This window comes from Eublepharis macularius, chromosome 1, assembly GCF_028583425.1.
Source record: "Eublepharis macularius isolate TG4126 chromosome 1, MPM_Emac_v1.0, whole genome shotgun sequence".
Classification (NCBI taxonomy): Eukaryota; Metazoa; Chordata; class Lepidosauria; order Squamata; family Eublepharidae; genus Eublepharis; species Eublepharis macularius.
The window spans coordinates 178,268,005-178,286,710 of record NC_072790.1 but is presented as its reverse complement, the minus strand read 5'-3'; the positions used below and the strand labels follow the sequence as shown (position 1 = coordinate 178,286,710).

At 43.1% G+C, this 18,706-nt stretch overlaps 1 protein-coding gene across 1 annotated transcript in view; it reads left to right on the top strand.

Annotated features, from left to right (window-relative positions):
- The window catches only part of ALK (ALK receptor tyrosine kinase), a 941,973-nt gene that overhangs the window by 660,063 nt on the left and 263,204 nt on the right, over positions 1-18,706 (top strand). The window contains 1 exon segment of the mRNA XM_054982048.1: positions 7,119-7,246. Within this exon segment, the coding sequence (XP_054838023.1) occupies positions 7,119-7,246 (128 nt within the window).

Sequence of the window (18,706 nt, the reverse complement as noted above, 5' to 3'; positions counted from 1 at the left end):
TGATGATTGTAAATTCTCAGGAACAGGATGTTATTAATTTTAGTTAAACTTTCCAGTTTCCATTTAAGATAATATAATTAGCTGTTTAATTCTTTCCTTGTATAATAATTGATGTCTTTCATGTCTTTCCCCATCATAGTCTGTATCCAAATTCTAGACATGGCAGTTCTTATACTGAAGTATATACAGTTCTGGTCATTCCATCTCAAAAATGGTATCAGAAAGTTAGAAAAGATGCAGAAAAAAGCGAGCAAAATGATTGGTGGGTTGAAGCCCTACAAAAAGAAGCTATTATCTTTTAAAATTGAATGATAGTGCATGTTTTTTTTAAAAAAAAAAAAACTTACTGTACACTTTTTTATGGATCCAACTGGGTCAAAGAGTAGTGAAGATGTACTAAATTGAATTGTACCCAGAAACATATGGGCAGCCAGTGCACAGCATGGACCACTGTGGTGAGATCACACTTTTCAAGGAATGGCCATAGATAACATCAGCCAAAGCTGGTAAAAGGCACTGCATGCTACAGATGGGATCTGGGCCTCCAGCTGAAAGCAGGGATCCATCAGTACCCCCTCCATCATAATACCGTGATTACTTGTCATTATGGTTATCAGGTGATTTTTAAGAGCCAGCATTGTGTAGTGATTAAAGCATCAGACTAAGATCTGGGAGCACTGCCGGCGCCAGTGTTTCTGGCACCTGTGGCACCTTCCCCCCCCTCACGTGCGTGCGTGCAGCGCGCATGCATGCCACGGACTGCGCAATGATATCATCATGCGATGATCTCATCACACAGCGCAAGCTGGGGGCATTTGCTGGCGGATGGCTGGGGTGGCGGGCGGAGGCTGCTCCATGCTCTACACGCTGTCCCAGCAGCGGCTCGTGGCTGCTGCACCCGGCTGGGTCATAAGAATAAGAAATCTTATTTGCTTTTATGTAGTTTTCTTTCAAGAGGGGGGTTGACCCAGAGGAGTCTGCAAAGAGATTAAAGGAATAGACAGAATCACAGGCCTGGGTGGTGGGAGAACATAGCTACAGAACTAACTTGAAACTCCCCCCCCCGCAGTGTTCACACTCCAGCATAGCAATACAACCAGATTCTGTCCAGCCTATACTTTCAAATGCTGCTGTGGCCCTGTGGTGTCATAGCCAGGAATAGTGGTTCAATTGAAATAGAAGGGTGGGGAACCAGGCAGATGCTGTTCCAAAAAACTGGAAAGGTCAATACAAAATGTTGGGGTTGAATATTTATTCTGATCTGCACCACATACAGCCATTCAAAGCAGACTTCTCCTTATCACAGTTAGCTATCCTTTCTAGCAAGAGAGAGTTGAAGTATGAGTTCCCCTGCTGCTTACCTTGCTTGGATGACTCCATGGTATCTTCAAACCTCAGATTGTTGCTATCACTTTTCCTTGCTTTTCACTTTAAAGGTATACGATCCTTATCAACCTCCCATCCCTGCCCCAGCCAAGAAACTTAGAATTCAGAGTCCTTCAAAGGCGAGGGATAGCTCTTTAACCCTCTCAGACCAGTAAGCCATAAAAGGTTGCTTTAGGTAAGTTGTCTCCCTTGGCTACTATGATGCCTTTGAATGCCTTCAGTTATTCCCCTGTGTGACCCTCATGAAATCTGTTTATCGAGACCCATTTATGTGGAACAAGCCACAACATCAATTGAACTGAAGTCTACTCTCAATTAGTGGTGGGTACGAACAGCAATACGTACTAAAAAAACCCACGAACAGCCCAATTGGCTGTTCATGAACAAGCCGTTCTTGAGGCGCCATTGTAAACGAACAACTGGGCATCGCAAGCCTCGTTCGTTGTGTTCGTCTGCTATTCGTGAAGCCAGGCACTCAGGCGCTGTCAATCAATTACCTTGGCAATGGAGGCAGGGACTGCCTGAACTCTGTCTGCACTCCTTCTGTTGCCGTGGAAACCCCAATCAAAGCCCAACTTAGCTTGATAGGCACATCTTCCTTCCAAGTGTGGAGCTCCAAGTTGGTTACATGGGGAGCAGAGACCAGGGGGGGAGGGAGGGGGTGTTCTGTAGCCATGGGGACTCCAATCTCATCCTTGCAAACCCTGTTAAGAAGTTCTAACTGCCAACCACAGACCTCCTGCTTTGCTCTGTGGGACCTCTGGTTATAAAAGGAAGTGTGCTCCAAGCTCTAGCTTTCAGTTTCAGCAGGCAGTGGAGTAGGAGAGAGCTGTTGCTAGCATTTTAGGAGAGAGACAGGGAAAGTGCATTGGAGCTTGAATTTTTTTTGTGTGTGGTGGGATAGGGATCTATCTCCTCTGGTTCCAGGGCTGCTGCCAGGTCCTGGGGCCAAGCTCAGTGGGCACCTCAGCTGAGGGCTCAGTGTTCTCTCCTTCTCATTCCTCTTTAATTCTTGTTTGCTGGCACAATGAGGCTTCGGGTGGGGGCCAAGGGTGGTCGTGGGGAGAAGTGCAAATATTGACCTGGTTGTCATGCGGGAAGCATACTGGGTGGGGCTCGGGGACAGCAGAAACCTGCTCCCCAAGATTCAGCTGTGGGAGCTGTGGAGGAGGCCATAGAGGCCTTGCCTCTGGGGGAAGAGGATCTCTTTAACCTTTTCAAGGAGGAGGAGGAGGAGGGTCAGGGGTCCATAGAGGAATGGTTGGGCTTTGATGAAACATCCATCCCATCCCCATCCCAAACTCTCCGTGCTGTCCCTACCTGCAGTCCACCCCTCACTCCCAGTGCCAGCTTTGCAGTGTGACCTGTAACTCTTTGTCCTCCTTCCCCTGGAACATTTAGTGGGCCACGTTTCAAGCTCTCTGTATGGAGGCACTTTTGGGCCCTTACAAATGACCCCTGTGTGGTGCAGTGCTGTGTCTGCAATGGCCAGGTGCATAGGGGCAATGGCCTGAAGCACCTGTCATTGACGGTCCTGTGTAGGCACCTGAAGATGCACTACCCGTTGCTGTGGTCTTCATCCTCACCCAGCGAACATCCGGCAGGGGGAGAAAGAGGGCTACCAGCTCTTCTGACCATGGATCAGTGCGATGGTCAATGGAATCCACACCAAGCAAGAAGCCTTGCCCCAAGGGTGCTGTTGGTGGGAGCGGAACGGTCAGGCAGACTGCCCTTGCGGAAGTTGTTGGTCCTCATCTGTGGGCTGTGTGGTTGGCCGCAGCACAGTGGGCACGTCTCTCGCAGTGGAGGACTTGGCGGGGGCCATGGTGCAAGAGTACCTTGCGGAACCCGAGCCCCCCCAGTCCAACCCGTTGGAGTATTGGGCAAGTAAATCTGACATGTGGCCAGACCTGTCCATCGTGGCAACCTATATCCTACCCTGCCCTCCCACCAGTGTGCAGAGCGAGTGGGTGTTCTCCCACCTGGGTGACCTCTGTTCCAGCTGCGTACGTCTGCACCCGGACCTGGTGGACATGTTGACATTTGTTAAGGTCAACCTCAACCTGTTTGGATATACCTCTCTGGACCTTGACCTGCCTGGGCTCTGAGCCACCCCAGTCTGCTGTGGTTCTAGGCAACGCTCCACTGCAGCGGCCTCAAGATCTCTAGCCTGCTGACTGGCTTCGGGGCAAAGCAAAGCAGTAAGGTGGGTGCTGTCTGCTGCTGCTTTTGAGTACGAGGGTCAGCTCAGGAGCTGATGCACATATGGTTATACAGTACAGTGCCCCTTACCATGGCACCTGCTGTCCCCTCTGAGCAGGGGGGAATGAGTCTCGCGACTCCCATGCAGGAAGGGGGGCGATGTCAGCTGCCACCGCTTTTGGGCACGATGGACAGCTCGGGAGCTGTTGCACATATGGTTATACAGCACAGTGCCACCTATCCAGGGCACCTGATGTCCCCTCTGAGCAGGGGGGAATGGGTCCTGGCCGTGACTCCCATCCTTTCTGCAAAGGCAGGAAAGTGGTTCATGTCACCGTCAGCCTCCACTTCAACACAGGAGGGGCGGTCAAGTCTCTCCAGCAGCAGTCTGCACATTCCTTCAGGGTGGATCCCGTCACCCAGGGTGCTTAGTTTGGGCTGACTGTCCTCCCGGCTCCACCGTGTCTGGCTGGAGGGACCTTCACTGCAATGCCATCTTCTGTAGGGTGCTGAATAGACTGCCACTTCCATGATGGCAGGCCGGTGGGTGATGCAGGGGGCAGCCCACAGCTCCCCACGTGGGCACCTACCTGCCCACAATCCCCTTTCCTAGGGGAACCAATGCCTCCCTCATGACGGGAGGGAAGGCATCCTCCACAGCCTCGATGGCCAGCACATGAGCCTCCACTTCTACATGTTAGGGGCGGGACCCATCTCCCACCCTTGGTTCTTTCCTTCCAACTTTGTAATGACAGGATAACCCAGATATTTATGCAATCCACCTGTCTCCCCAATATCCCTGTGTACAGTATCTGTCCCTCCTGTCAATCCAATACAGGTATTCAATGTTTCCATGCATCCCTCTATCCTATACACCTATGTCATACAGCTTTGCATCTGTCTATCGAGAAACCTATCTATCCCATGTACCTAACCATCCAATGCTCCATGTCCAGCCAGAGTGTTTGGGTGGCAACAGCCTCTGCACCATGCAAGGTGTGGACAACAGCAGTGGCCCTGATGCCATGATGTCCCCATCTGGTGGATGTATGTTGGTGTCTCTGACCTACCAGGGTGCGTGCTTGTGTGTGCAAGGCCTCCATGTATGACACCATGTCTTGCTGGAGGGTTTTCTTTGCAGACTGTTGCTGGGTCATTTGGTTATTTGGCGGCTGCTGACATACCCACCTTACTTCCATCCAGAAAGTAGCCTCTGGAAGGCGTGGTGGGTGGGCACATGGGAGGTGCTGCTGATGAGCAGCCGCATATCCCACCCCCTAGAAGGGAGGCAGCCTGCCACCACCTCCCCGAGCCCACCAGGCCCACGTCCGCTGACATGACCCACCTTACTTCCATCTGGAAAGTAGCCCCTGGGAGGCCTGGCAGGCGGGCACATGGGGGGTGCCGCCAGTGAGTGGCCACACCCCCTCACCCCCTAGAGGGGTTGCAGCCCACTGCCACCTCCCAAAGCCCACCAGGCCTGGCGGCGGCCGCCATAACCCATGTTACTTCCATTTGGAAAATAGCCTCTGGGAGGCCTTGTGGGCGGGCACATGGGTGGTGCCACTGGTGAGCAGCCACACTCCCGCTAGAGGGGAGGCAGCCCACCACTGCCTCCCCAAGCCCACCAGGCCCAGCAGCCGCCAGCATAACCCACCTTACTTCTGTCTGGAAAGTAGCCACTGGGAGGCCTGGTGCGCGGGCATGTGAGGGTGCTGCCGGAGAGCAGCCAAACACACTGCCCCCTAGAGGGGAGGCAGCCCGCCACCACCTCCCCGAGCACGCCAGGCCCAGTGGCCGCCGACATAACCCACCTTACTTCCGTCCAGAAAGTAGCCTCTGGAAGGCCTGGCGGGCAGCCACATGGGGGATGCCACCGGCAAGCAGCCACACACCCCACCCCCTAGATGGGAGGTGATCCATCTTTGAGTCCACCACTTGTACATGGGGCCAAAGTCAACGAGTGGCTCCAATTGTATTGAATGGGAGTTTCCTGGGGGTGTCAGATTTGGGAATATATAACTCCAAGATCCGTATTGCAATCTTGACCAAACTTGGGTGATGGCTGGAGAAGAGCCTGCTGAACACTCCCTGTGATTATGGGCTCTCTAAGTCCCAAGGGGGGCATTCTGGCCCCCATGAACAACGAACATCAAACATGTTCATTAATGAGTCATGTTTGTTACTGTTTGTTTGTTTGTGTTCGTCCACAGCAATGAACAACAAACAGTGTGTCCATTTTTCCCCCGTTCATGCCCATGTCTACTCTCAAATACTTTCACGTATAAAGCAAGTGACAAAAAGTTCATGCCTGGTGGCCAGTCTAGGACTAAAACCACACTTCCTTATTTCAGTAACTGGCTAGTCTTGTGCTATCATATGGGTGGAAATGTAGCCATTTTAAACGAACATGGGTATGTTTGCTTATAGTCAGTACAAGCCTGTTTTGTTGCCCTTGCCGTCTCACACTCAATACATCTAGGCAAGTGAAGGCTAGTCTTCCCTTACCAACATGAGGCAGGTGGGAAATTACTACTAATTATATATCATCACCAAGTTACATAAATGAATATGCTTTAACCACCTCAACCAACCTTTCTTAATACATTATTGCTAATATGAAGTGATTTATCTGTATATCCATATCTGATCCTGTTTCTGTGAAGTATTTTCCCGAACTTAAAAAATACCATGGTAACATGGAGCATTTTTTTCTGAGGAACTTGCTCACCATGTAGAGATATGAAGTAATTTGAAGTGACCTCTTCTATCTGTTAGTTTTAACTTGTACATCGTGTTTACTTATATGTCATTCCTTTGAATTCAATAGACAACCTTCTTTTTGTTAAAGAACTGCAGTCTTTGTTGTTCACTGGGTTATGAAGCATACATTATCATACCTTAGTTCTTGACCCTTGATATCTAGGCCCATTAATTCAGGGCTTAAATAAATAAATAAAAAGTAAACGGAGGAAATGGTGCATTTTAATTTTGAAGCTTGTCAGAGTGTTGGGAAAGAAATGCAGTCCACCAGAGTGAAGTAAATGCATTAGAGATATGAGACTGAGAATTACAACTACTAAAAAACCCCTTGAGAGGAACTTATTGCTTTGAATCTAAATAACAGATTTTGTAAATGGATGGGCTGGAGGGGCCGTATTTGAAGCATGCCTGTGTGTTACATATTTCACAGCTCCATTCACAGAACAAGAAAGTTGTGCATCTTTTAAATCACAGGGAGACATCTGCAAGAGATTTCAAAACACAGATCTGTGTCTGAGCAGAGTGATAAAAGTGCCATTAGTTGGGGTTATCCATTTTAGTAACATTTCGGCTCTCTGGAAGTCTTTTCTCTTGAACCGAAAAGAAAACGTTTTTGCAAGGCAAAGCCATAAAAAGGGCAGCCTAGAAAACCATTCTGATGGTGCAGAAGTAGAGTAGTCACTTTTGGAAATGTGCATCTTGTAAGCTAGCCTTTTCCTTACAATGCTTGTTCTGTGTTTTTTCTTTTTACTGTGTGATGAAAACAGATGGGTGCTTCTACAGGAAACAGTTGGACACCTTGAGACACCATTTCGAATCTCTTTGGAATATATTTCTAGTGGGAACCAAAGTGTAGCTGCCATTGATTCATTTGCTATGAAGAACTGCAGCACAGGTAAAAGGACTGACTTTATTTCATTCTAACATTTACTGTTGCTTGTGGGATAGGGGGTGTGGGGCAATAGCTTATTCTTAATTGACTTAAATGTTAAGGTGGTAGAAATACTTTGGACCCTTTCCCCATTTAATTTCTTTGTCCACATCCCCAACCACCAACCCAGGTTTTCTCCTCCCGTGTTTCCTAACAGGGTGTCAGCACTAAGAGCAAATTTTGGGGAATTCTTAAATAAATAAGGAAGATTCTTAGTGGGGATGCCTGTTCTTTTGTTCCATTTGCTTTAATGGATTAAAGAGAGAGAAAGCAGGAAACGTTTCAAACATTTGCTTCTGAAAAGAAAAGACAGAGGGAATCATAACATTTTTCTTTTGAGCTATTATTTCTTGTGTTGCCATGGTTCAGCTTAACTAATAAGACCAGTTCACTGTTGTGAGGGATGCTGTACATCCCTGTACAAATTCATAAGAAAGCCTTTGGTTTCAGATCAGGGGGAGCTAGAGCATCACCAAAATATTGTCTACAGTGAAATTCATTCTCAATGCAATCCTAAACAGATTGATTGATTTCAGTGGGCTTAGAATGGAGTAACTCTTCTTAGGATTGTATTGTCAATCAGATTTGTCTGAGGAATTCTGAGAAAAGCCAAAACACTAAAAGCAGTATCAGTAGTGTTTAAAGCATCAGTCTAGGATATGGGAAACCCAGGTTTGAATTCCTGCTCTAGTTAGTAGAGAATCGTTCTGGGTAACATTAGGTCAGTCACACACTCTCAGACAAACCTACCTCACAGAGTTGTTGTGAGAATAAAATGGAGGGGAGGAGAAAAATGTAACTCTCTTTAGGTCCCTACTGGGGAGAAAGGTGAGGTATAAAAGACATCAGTAAATAGAAAGCATCCTTTCATCCCTAAGCTGACCATACAATTCAACTATCATGAAATTTGAAGCAAATCTTCTTCTCAGACAAAATATGTACAGAATGTCCAAGGAATGTTGAAGGAAGAAGTCTTCTGATAAGAACACCAAAAATTTTCAGGGATGTTTAGCTTATCACTAAGTGAAATCCAAGCATTCGTTCAGTATAAAATTCAGGAAGAGTAGTTTGTGACTTGGCCACATTGCATGCTACGTTGTGAAAGTTGCCTTTCATGGCATCTATTAGATAGCTAAGAATTCCAGTTTCTTTCCTGAATAGAAAGGGTTGTTTCTAGCCCTCAGAGTCACACAGTTTATGTTCAAAAAATTCAAGTCAGAGTATGCTGCACTGACACTAGCAACAATTTCTGTTACTATTCAGCAGCTGGTGTTCAGCAACTTTCACTGCCTCTGAACATGGAGGTTTCAAAAAGCCATCATAGCTAAAAGCTGTTGATAGTATTGGAGCACGATGGTGACAGATGAACAGCTTCTCTCAGTCACCCCACAGTGCACCTTTTGAAAGATCAAGATACCTTATCTTGATTCACCTGGTTATTCAGATTAACTGGACTATCCTCTATTTTTAAACTGAGAGTTGTTGATAGACCACTCCATAAATTCATCTGGCCTCCTCCTAAAACCATTAAGCTAGTAGCCATTGATACATCTTGTGACAATGAATTCCATAAGTTACTTATTTTCTGGGTGAAGAAATACTTCCTTTTATTTGTCCTGATTTTGGTATGCAACTGCTTAGTTAGGTGGCACTGACTACGCCTTACAAAGTTCTTGCATTTGTTGGTGGAGATCATGAGGACTTTATATCAGATACACAATGAGAGTTTTGAGCTTCCCAGACTTACACTGGCCCTTCTCTACTCATCATGACTGCTTTGCTTGGGAAGGAGCAACTTCAGCCTTCCTCCAAGCATTGCCAGTATCAGCCTGGGAAGTTCCTGGAGATTTGGGAGTAGAGTCTGTTGAAGGGGGAATTTAGGGAGGGACCACTTAAAATGCATGGTATACCATAGAATCTGCCCAATGAAACTGCCATGTTCTTCAGGGAAAATGATCTCTGTAATCTGGAGATCAACTCCAGTTCTGGGAGAACTCCACCTCCCATTTAGAGGTTGGCAACCCTATTTCCCTTCCATGCTGTGTTTATGTTCACAGATTGCCCCATGGAACCACTGTCCTGGTGTGAAAATTGCATGTAGCTATATAAGCAACATGATTCCACATCAGAGCCAATAGATGCTCCATGGGGTAGTTCATGTGCATGGGAGGGTGAACCTACTTCTTCCCATACACCACGGTTGCAATAAAAAACATCTAAGTTGTTGTGTTGTCCACCATCAAACATGAGGACTTTACAATGTTTAGGGAGGCCTGAGTTCTTACATTATGGGAAAGGAAGAAAAAGTTATCTCATTCTGCTTTCCCTGCAATATTTATTTATTAAAATATTTATACCTCGCCTTTCCTTTTGGCTCAAGGCAATATACAGGCAATATGCACCATTTATGAGCTTCTAGTATGTCCCTCTTTACTTTGGATTTTTCTGAATTAAAATAACTGTTATTCATGAAGAAGGTACCCAACTCCTGAATCATGTTAGCTGTCCTTTTTCTGCAGCTTTTCCAGCCCTAATATATCCTTTTTGACGTGGGCTAACCATAACTGTATGGAAGATTCCAAATGTGGCCATAAAATACACAGTATTGCCTTTTCCCCCTCAAACCTTTTCATAATTATTCTTAGCATGGAATTTACTTTTGTTTATTGCTACCATATTGTGCACATTGAGCCTACATATTCAATAAGCTACCTACTTGCTACAAACTCAAGATCCAAAGACTTGGATGAAGGAATAGAAGGGATGCTAATTAAATTTGCAGATGATACTAAATTGGGAGGGGTAACATACAATAAAAAAATAGAATCAAAATTCAAGATGATCTTGACAGGCTGGAAAATGGGGCTAAAACTAGCAAAATGAAATTCAAGAGATAAATGTAAAATTCTGCATTTTAGTAGAAAAAATCAAATGCTTAATTATAGGATGGGTGAGACTTACTGGGAGTGCTGTGTTCTATTTTGGGCACCACAGTTTAAGAGGGATGTTGACAAGCTGGAAAGTGCCCAAAGGTGGACCACAAAGATGGTGAAGGTCTGGAGACCATATGTTTAGCCTGGAGAGGGGACAACTGAGAGATGATATAATAGTCATTGTCAAGTTGGACAACAATGTAAACAAAAGGGGAGGAATTGTCTGACACATAACATACTATAATACAGAAAGTGGGTAACAAAGGTGGAAGACAATGCAGTGAAAGGAAGGTGATACATACAAAAAACATTGCAATAGACTACAACATGGATCCTGTTCCAAGGATACTGTTTCAAAGGAACAGACCTTGTCAGTACTCAAGCACCATTACCAATAAAAGAGTTTGCTTGACCTCTCCTTCCAGCTTGGCTAGGGCAACCTATGAGACTGCCTGGTGTAGTTTCTCCACAAATAGATAGATGTTTTGAGAAAAACATAAAAGATACTCAAGGCAAATTACCAAAGGTTTGTTTTGACATGATTGATAAGAGGGGTTTGGTGGATGTTTGGAGACATAAAAATGGGGACTCAAGAGAATATATATTTTACTCTGAGAGACATAAATCTTTGTCACATATAGATATGGTCTAGGTATCAAAAATCTGATGACCAAAATTGGTAAAGTGGAGATACTGCCAAAGTCTTTTTCTGACCATAATCCTGTAAGTGTAAGTTATAGAACCAAATTCAATACATTTCACTGGCAATTAAATGAATCTTTACTACAGAAAGAAGCAATTGTAGAGGATTGTAAAAAAAGGCTGAAAATTTTTTGAATTAAATTTGAATAAGGGTACAGATTTAAGAATGGTTTAGGACACAAGTAAAGCATTTATAAGAGGCCACTTTATATGTCATAATTCAGAATTAAAGAAAAAAAGCAGGATAAAATGCATGGTATTCTGCAAGAAATTATTTAAAAAGGAAGGAAAATTTTAAATGATGCTGGAGAATGTCAAGGTGCAACAAGAAATAAAATGCTTACAGCAACAGCTATCAATGTTAACATTAAGGGATTTAGAGAAAAATTGAACTTTGCAAAGCAGAGAAACTTTGAATTTGCTCATAAACCAAGAAGGTGGTTGGCATATAGACTGAGAAAAGAGAGAGAGAAAAAAATGATTTTAAAATTGCAAGATGGGAATACTATGCAAACAGAAAATGGGGCTATTCAAAAGACTTTTTAAAAGTATTATTAAAAATTATATAGAAGGCAGGATATTTCTTCAAAGAAATTGAATGATTATTTAACAAAACAGAGAAGCTACCTAAAATTATGGAAGAACAAGAACAGGTGATGAACGGCCCAATAACAATTCAAGAAGTGGTGGAAGCAATTAAAAAGATGAAAAGTGGGAAATCACCAAGTCCTGATGGATTATCAGGCCGATATTATAAATGCTTTGAAGGTGAGATTTTAGTACCTTTGCAAAATACAATGAATTCGATTTTGTTGGGTGGAAAGATGCCAGAGACTTGGAAAGTTGCTAACATTACATTGATACCCAAAGAAGGGAAAGATTTGACACTAGCAAAAAATTATAGACCTATATAATGACTACAAACTATTTACTGCAATATTAGCAGAAAGACTTAAGTATGTTCTCAAAGACTTTATTCATGAACATCAAAGTGGTTTTTTGCCCCAAAGACAGTTGAAAGACAATATCAGAACTGTACTGGATATAGTGGAATATTTGGACAAACGTAACAAAAAACAAGCAGCTCTAATTTTCTTGGATGCGGAGAAGACCTTTGACAATCTGAACTGGATTTTTCTGTTCCAAGTGTTGGAAAAGATGAATTTTGGGGAGAATTTTATAAAATGGGTGAAATCAATTTACAGACTCCTGTAAATTATTGTTAATGGAGAATTAACTAAACCATCCAGGATTATACCCAGACTCCTTACCATTGGCACCGGCTCAAGAAGTGCCCCACCAAGGGCTGGGAACCATATCTCCAACCCTGGTAACCAGATGCAGGACCTCCATCTTCACAGGGTTCAACTCTGTTTTAACCACCCAGTCACTCCCTCCAGAGCTTATCTGGGGCGAAGTTCTGCAAGCTGTCCATCAACAGATAAAGTTGGGTGTCATCAGTGTACTGGTGACATTATTTAACATTATTATTTATTATAGAAAATTTGTTAGAGACCATCAAGGTGGCTAACCAATTAAAAGCACATATAATAAAAACACATCTTGAAAACCATGGGGAAAAAATACTGAAATATACATATAACATACTAGAGCTAAAATATGTATGTGTGTCCTCAAATCACATCTGACTTATGGTGGCCCCAGTAAGGAGGCTACAATGAAAATGAGAAACCGAGGTGCTTTGCCATTGCTTTCCTCTACAGAGCCTTCCTTAGTAGTCTCCCATCCAAGTAGCCACCCTGCTTAGCTTCTGAGATCTGATGAGATCAGGCTATACAAAATAACAATTAAAACTTTGGGCAAGAAGGAGGGAACACCAAACAAAAATGTCTTCACCTGCTGTAGGAAGATGGCAACAGAAGGGAACAGATGAGTTGCCTTGGGGAGACAGTTCCAGAGTTTTGGTGCCATGATTGAGAAGGCCCTTGCCATCCAATCCAATATTAGAAGGCTGGTCCACCCAAAGCAGGGTCTTAAAGGCTGTCCACAGTAGTTGGGTAAGTTCTTGGGGGGGGGGGGTGATGGTTAGATGGTCCTTCAGGTATGGTGGTCCCCAACCATTATAGGGCTCTGTAGGCACCTTGAATTGTGCCCAGAAGCAGATTAGCAGCCACTGTAGATGGGCCAAGACTGAAGTGATATGTTCCTTACAACCCACTGTGAATGCTGGAGAAAAGGGCTCCCCCTACAACCCATTCAAATCAACATCCTGGCTGCAGCATCCACTCAAAGGCACCATAGGTTTCCCAAGATTTATGTTACATCTTCATCGTTGCAGAGATAAACATCATCCTCTTCTTTAAAAGCATGGGGTAGATCCTATCCCTGTCCTCCCACTCTACCGAGCCTAAGGAGCCTTCCTCCATCTCAGGCAGTAATGCATGGTGTAGCTCTTTAAGTGAAAGTGCTTGGAAGGTATAACTCTGCTTAGGATTGCCCTGGCAAAGTTAGAAGAATAATTTTTATTGAACAAACATTTATAATTAAATATAACGCTTTCTAGCTGATAAGAATCTTCTGGAGTAGAGGTTAAATGAAGAAGCTGTAGTCAAATATTTGTAGATGTTAAATATTCTGATTCTGTTGACTATTAGGCTTTTCACTTTTTAAAAATGGTAAATTTGCATCCTCCTTCAGGTGCAAAATGTTGGCCCACTAAACAGCATTGCATTACTTTCTTTGGATTTTAAAAAAAAATCATTTTGTGACATGCTACCCATTAATACATGAACCCAGAGCAAAGAATTTACTAACCATTTTTGTCATTGTAATTTATAATTGACATTATTAACAGTCACCCAATAATTTTTCCATTCCACAAGTACAGTAATTGGTACAACAATATTTAGTAAATGATGGCAATTTCAAGTAATAAAAGCCAAGTTCGTTTCCTGAATAATATATTGACTTATTAATAGTATTTAATGGCTTTCTTTCTAATACTTTCATTTGTTGAGTAATTAATTTACTGAATTATTTCACCCAAAAAATCTTAATTAAATTAATTAAATTAAAGTACATAGTAATATGCACAATCAAATTACAACTGGTTGTTTTTTATTCCCTTAACATCAGTAAATTGAACATGACTAAGTAGGGGATTTTAAAAAAAAAAAAATAGGAGAAAAGAGGCTTGGTGCTTGTTGCATTTAGTGGTATGGCATGCCTGATAAAAGCATCTTTTCTCAAACTCAGCAGGCCTGAGAAGAAGCAATTAGCTTTAGGATTTCATGCTTAGAAGTGCAACTGGAAAAGCATGTTTTTAGTATTGTTTTATAAAGTTAACATCTGAAATTACTCAGCAGTAATCCTATTAATTGGCACTTGGGTTTCAAAGTATCTGCAAGCAGGGAAAGCCCTCTCTGTTGGCCCACCAGCAGCTGTCAAAGCTGCTCAGCTGGAAAATTGTCCCAGCACAGCAAGTGTAACAGTGGGGGTCAGGGAACTACTAATCACCCCCTTACATAGCAATCAAGGATCCACAGCGCCTCCACCTGTGTTTCTCTCTGCATGGTCCTATTTGCCATGCATAGGATGCCACTTCAATTAATGATTTAAGCCATTTTTCACCCCCTTCATCAAAAGTGGATCCATAGAATGGGGATTTGTATCGATTAACAATGCATTTGAAATGCAGAGGCCAATTAACAATCTGGGCTACTGCAGTGCAAACAGGAAGCAGAGCAATCTTGTTTATTTCATCAGAATCCCTAACCCTCCAGTGCTTCATTCAGCTCAGAGCATTCTCTGTTCTGTATGGATACCACATAAGGATATATTCCTGGAGCACTGATTCCTGCTCCCTGCATCATCAAAGTAAAGCATGAAAGTTTGGCTGTGACACGCTCTTCACTCATGACTCTGAAAACATTACCATAACTCTATGAATAGGGCATAGCTATGAACACTGCTTCAAAAGCTGCATGTCCTTTTCATCCATGTGTGTTCATTGCTTCATCTTCAGTTTACCAACTCCATGTTATCTCAAGTCAGTTCCAAGATATGTTGCAATACAGTCCATGTCTAATTTAATTATATGTGACATTTCTCTATTTTTTTTATTCAACATCCATCCAGCTTGGTCTTCTCTCATAGGTTATCAATTTTTAAAGAGGAAAATATATTTTTATTATGTCACACAACTACACAGATTGATTAAAATGTCCTTTAAAATTCAAAATATTAATGACTTACAGAAATTTTAGACTCATGAGGCACTTAAAGCTTTTTAAGAGAAATGGGTGCTTTCCCCAACCTACTTTGCCTCACTGGAAATCAAGGATGATCAGAGCCATAAAGAATCTTTCTCTTTTTCCAAATCACTATGTATGATTTTAATTTTGACCTTGCCCTTAAATTAAAGTCTATTCTAATAGAAAAGCTGTTGATTCAGTGTAAGGAGATGAACTCCCTTATCTTCTTTCTCAGCATCAAATTTATTTTTATTACCATTAATTGGGGCCATTTAGTTTCTGTGGCATTTTAACTGCTTGAATTTACAGAAATTGCAGAGCAGCAATACCTCATATAGCAAGAGGTTATTTCAAGCCCCAAATATTGTTCCAACTTAATAAGAAAGCTCTGTGCAGTAAACCAGTTTGCAAGCGGATTACAGTCTGGTTTCATTCTTTTTTATTATTTCTTGAAAAGATTATGAGTTTTAAATAGACCGTAGACTAGAAACCTAACCTAGAAATATTTGGCAAAGCTGGCATACTCTGAAATAATGGCTATTTCTGGCAAATAAGTGGAAACTTGCAATGCAAAATAGGTGGAGGATTCTTTATGACATAAGTGGTTGATTTGTGTCCCTTTGCACCCAGATCTGTCAATTTCACATGATTGATGTTGTGCAGGAATTGGCAGAACATGCAGCTGTACACATATATGCAAACAGCTTGCCCCACAAAAAGCCTCCGCAACACAGTTTAAATGTCAAGCAGTCATACCATGTGGCTGCTTGTTATATGAATTGTGCCCAACTTTATACTTTCCTAAATAAACGAGAGAGGGGTTTTTTAGAAGATTTTTCTCAAAACAAATTTCTTGTTTTAAAATAATTAGCCGTTGCTCTTTATACCACCATTACACTTGCAACTCTATATTATGCCAGTTCTGGAAGATTTCATTAGGGCATTCTGCATACTACAGATTATTTGTTTCAGAATATTAGGAATGAGCCCAGACTGGAAAATAAAAGAGAAAGAAAAAGATCTGGTGGTGAAATCTACCTAGTCATACATTCACTGAGAAACTTGGAACTCAGTTTCTGCCATTATGTTTGGTGACTTTCTAAAGATTGTATAACATGTTATGTTTTTGATACAGAAGTACATCCATAACTAATTTCTGTGTCTACAAATGTCACAGAGATATTGTTGATGTGTGATAATAACATCATTATCCATGAGTCTTTTTTGGAGAAAGTAAGGAATCAGAGAAGTGTTCTCAAGGATGGAGTGAGAACTAGCTCTGGCACATGTTAAGATCCACCTGTGTTGTAATATTCTGCTCTGTGCTGAGGTGTTACGAATAGGGTGGGGGACTGGGAACCCAGCACTCACCTTCCACAGCGATTGGCTTCCCTTCTCGCATGCACTCCTAGCGTGCGTGATGACATTACTTCCGGGAAGTGACGTCATCACGCAGGTCAAAGGGCGGCCCTGCATGCTCTCCCACACTCGTTGAAGGGCTGGCTCACCCCCCTGCAGGCCCAATTCGGCCTGAAATGGGCCCATTGAAGGGCATGAGGGCATGCCGCAGTGGGGCGTGCTGCGTGCCAGGGGGTGCTCTGTGCTGCTGGGGGGCACCCCAGGGGGCACACACCCCACTGGTGAGGTAAGTGGGAGGGAGGAGGTGGGAACAGGGGATCCCCCACCCCAGGCAGGGGGTTGGTAGCCCTAGTGATGAATATTTTATTTACTAGGTGCATCTGGGTTTCTGGGTATGAAAATCAGAGGTGTTCACTGTGATTGCTCCATAATCATTAAGGCAGTCACCATAAACTGGCTGGCCTGATCCTATCCATGTTTACTTCAGGGTAAATCTCAATGAGTTCAGTGAGATTTACACCTTAATTAAGTATGGGTAGGATTGCAGACTTAAATGGACAAAGTCAAAGTGGTGACAATTCTGTCTGTTCAGAATAATTGAGATATTTTCAGTTCGGTCTTGTGCTACTAGAGAGTGATAGGAAAGTCCCTGGTTTCCAAGAGTTTCCAAGATATGTGTCTCAAGATGTTCTAGGTAGTTGTCTTCAGGAGCCACACTCTTCCTGTTCACTTTCATTTGCTGTACTGGCCCTTGTCTTTTCTATTCTGTTGAAGGGGAATAGGCTTCCTGAGTGTGCCCCTGAGGTGGTGTAATGATGTCACTCATGGGAGTGACATCATCATCTGCCCCAGGAGCTCATGGCAGGTTGATTTGGGCCCCAAATAGGCCAGATCAGGCCTTTTGGGGGCACAAATCGGTCAGCTGTGAAGTGCAGGAGCACTCCCAGCCTCTGCACAATGATGTCACTTCCTGGGAGACATTTAAAAAGGTGAGTGCTGCCCCCCCCCCCCGTAGAGGATAAGGGGACTTGGCAACCTACTCTGGGCATAGAGCAGTGGTCACTGAGGGAGTGAGGGGGAGGTAGCTGTGTACTTCCTGTGCACAGGAGGGTGAACTAGATGACTTTTGCGGTGCCTTGCAACTCTGCGTTTCTAAGTAGTAAAAAAAAATAGTATGCCCCTGAAGCTTGTACATTTATACAGGTTTCAGGATACTGGAAAATAAATGGTTACAGCACGGAATGTAAAAGAAGTGAGCCAGGTAGATTTTGTCTACACAACTTGTTTCTTAAAGCAACGCATGCTGCTTCGATTAATTGACCCTCCCAGTGTATTTTTCTTTTTGATTTCAGATTTTACTGCAAACATGAGGCTTTTTTCAGGTTTGTAGAAAGATCTGTCTTGTCTATGCATGGCTTCAGTCTCCAGATTTAAATACCCACAGGCAGATTTAAATACCCACAGATACGTTGCGAATTAGATATATTGATTGGGGCATGGGTACAAGGGGTGAACTGCTTTCCTCCTCTCTCATCCATCACAATACTATTAATAGTTTTATGATGGATCCCACTTCACTCCCCCACTGTGAGGCAGATTTTCCTGCCAAAATTCAGTTTGCCTGATTTTGCTGAGCAGCCCCAAGTTGCATGTTAATCTTTCTGGATGAAAGTCTGTTTGTCCCACCCTGACAGTCTGATTTAATTTTGGCTTTTTAGCCCAGCCCAGGAACTCGTTGCAGAGAAGCAGGAGCCATCTTCCTTTTTGTTGGAGATGGCACTGGAGACTGTATAAAATTTTTAAAAAGAAATAACAATTCTATTTAATAGGCAGGAATGGAATAAGTGTAGTCAGGGAATGAAAGTGCTAAGGTAAAATTTTGGTGGTAGTACAGAATACACTTTGAGTAACAGGCAAAATAGTTTCCTTGAAGTTTAGTTTCTTCTTGGTTCTTAACAGTGAGAGGTGTTTTACTTAATACTTTAGTTACAACAACATTTCTTCACAGAGTTTCCTATGACAGTTCAGGTTTCCTGGAATTAGTATAAAACTGTTTTCCCTTCACAACAGGCTCAGTGTTCTCCTCAGAGCTAACTCCCTCTAGAAACTGGGCAGGAATTAATCTTCTTCTAAAAGATATAACTTTTTTTTTTGCTTGAAAGGAAGTCTTCTCCTACTACCCAATCATGCTTGTCAAAACACACTCTATGATGTCT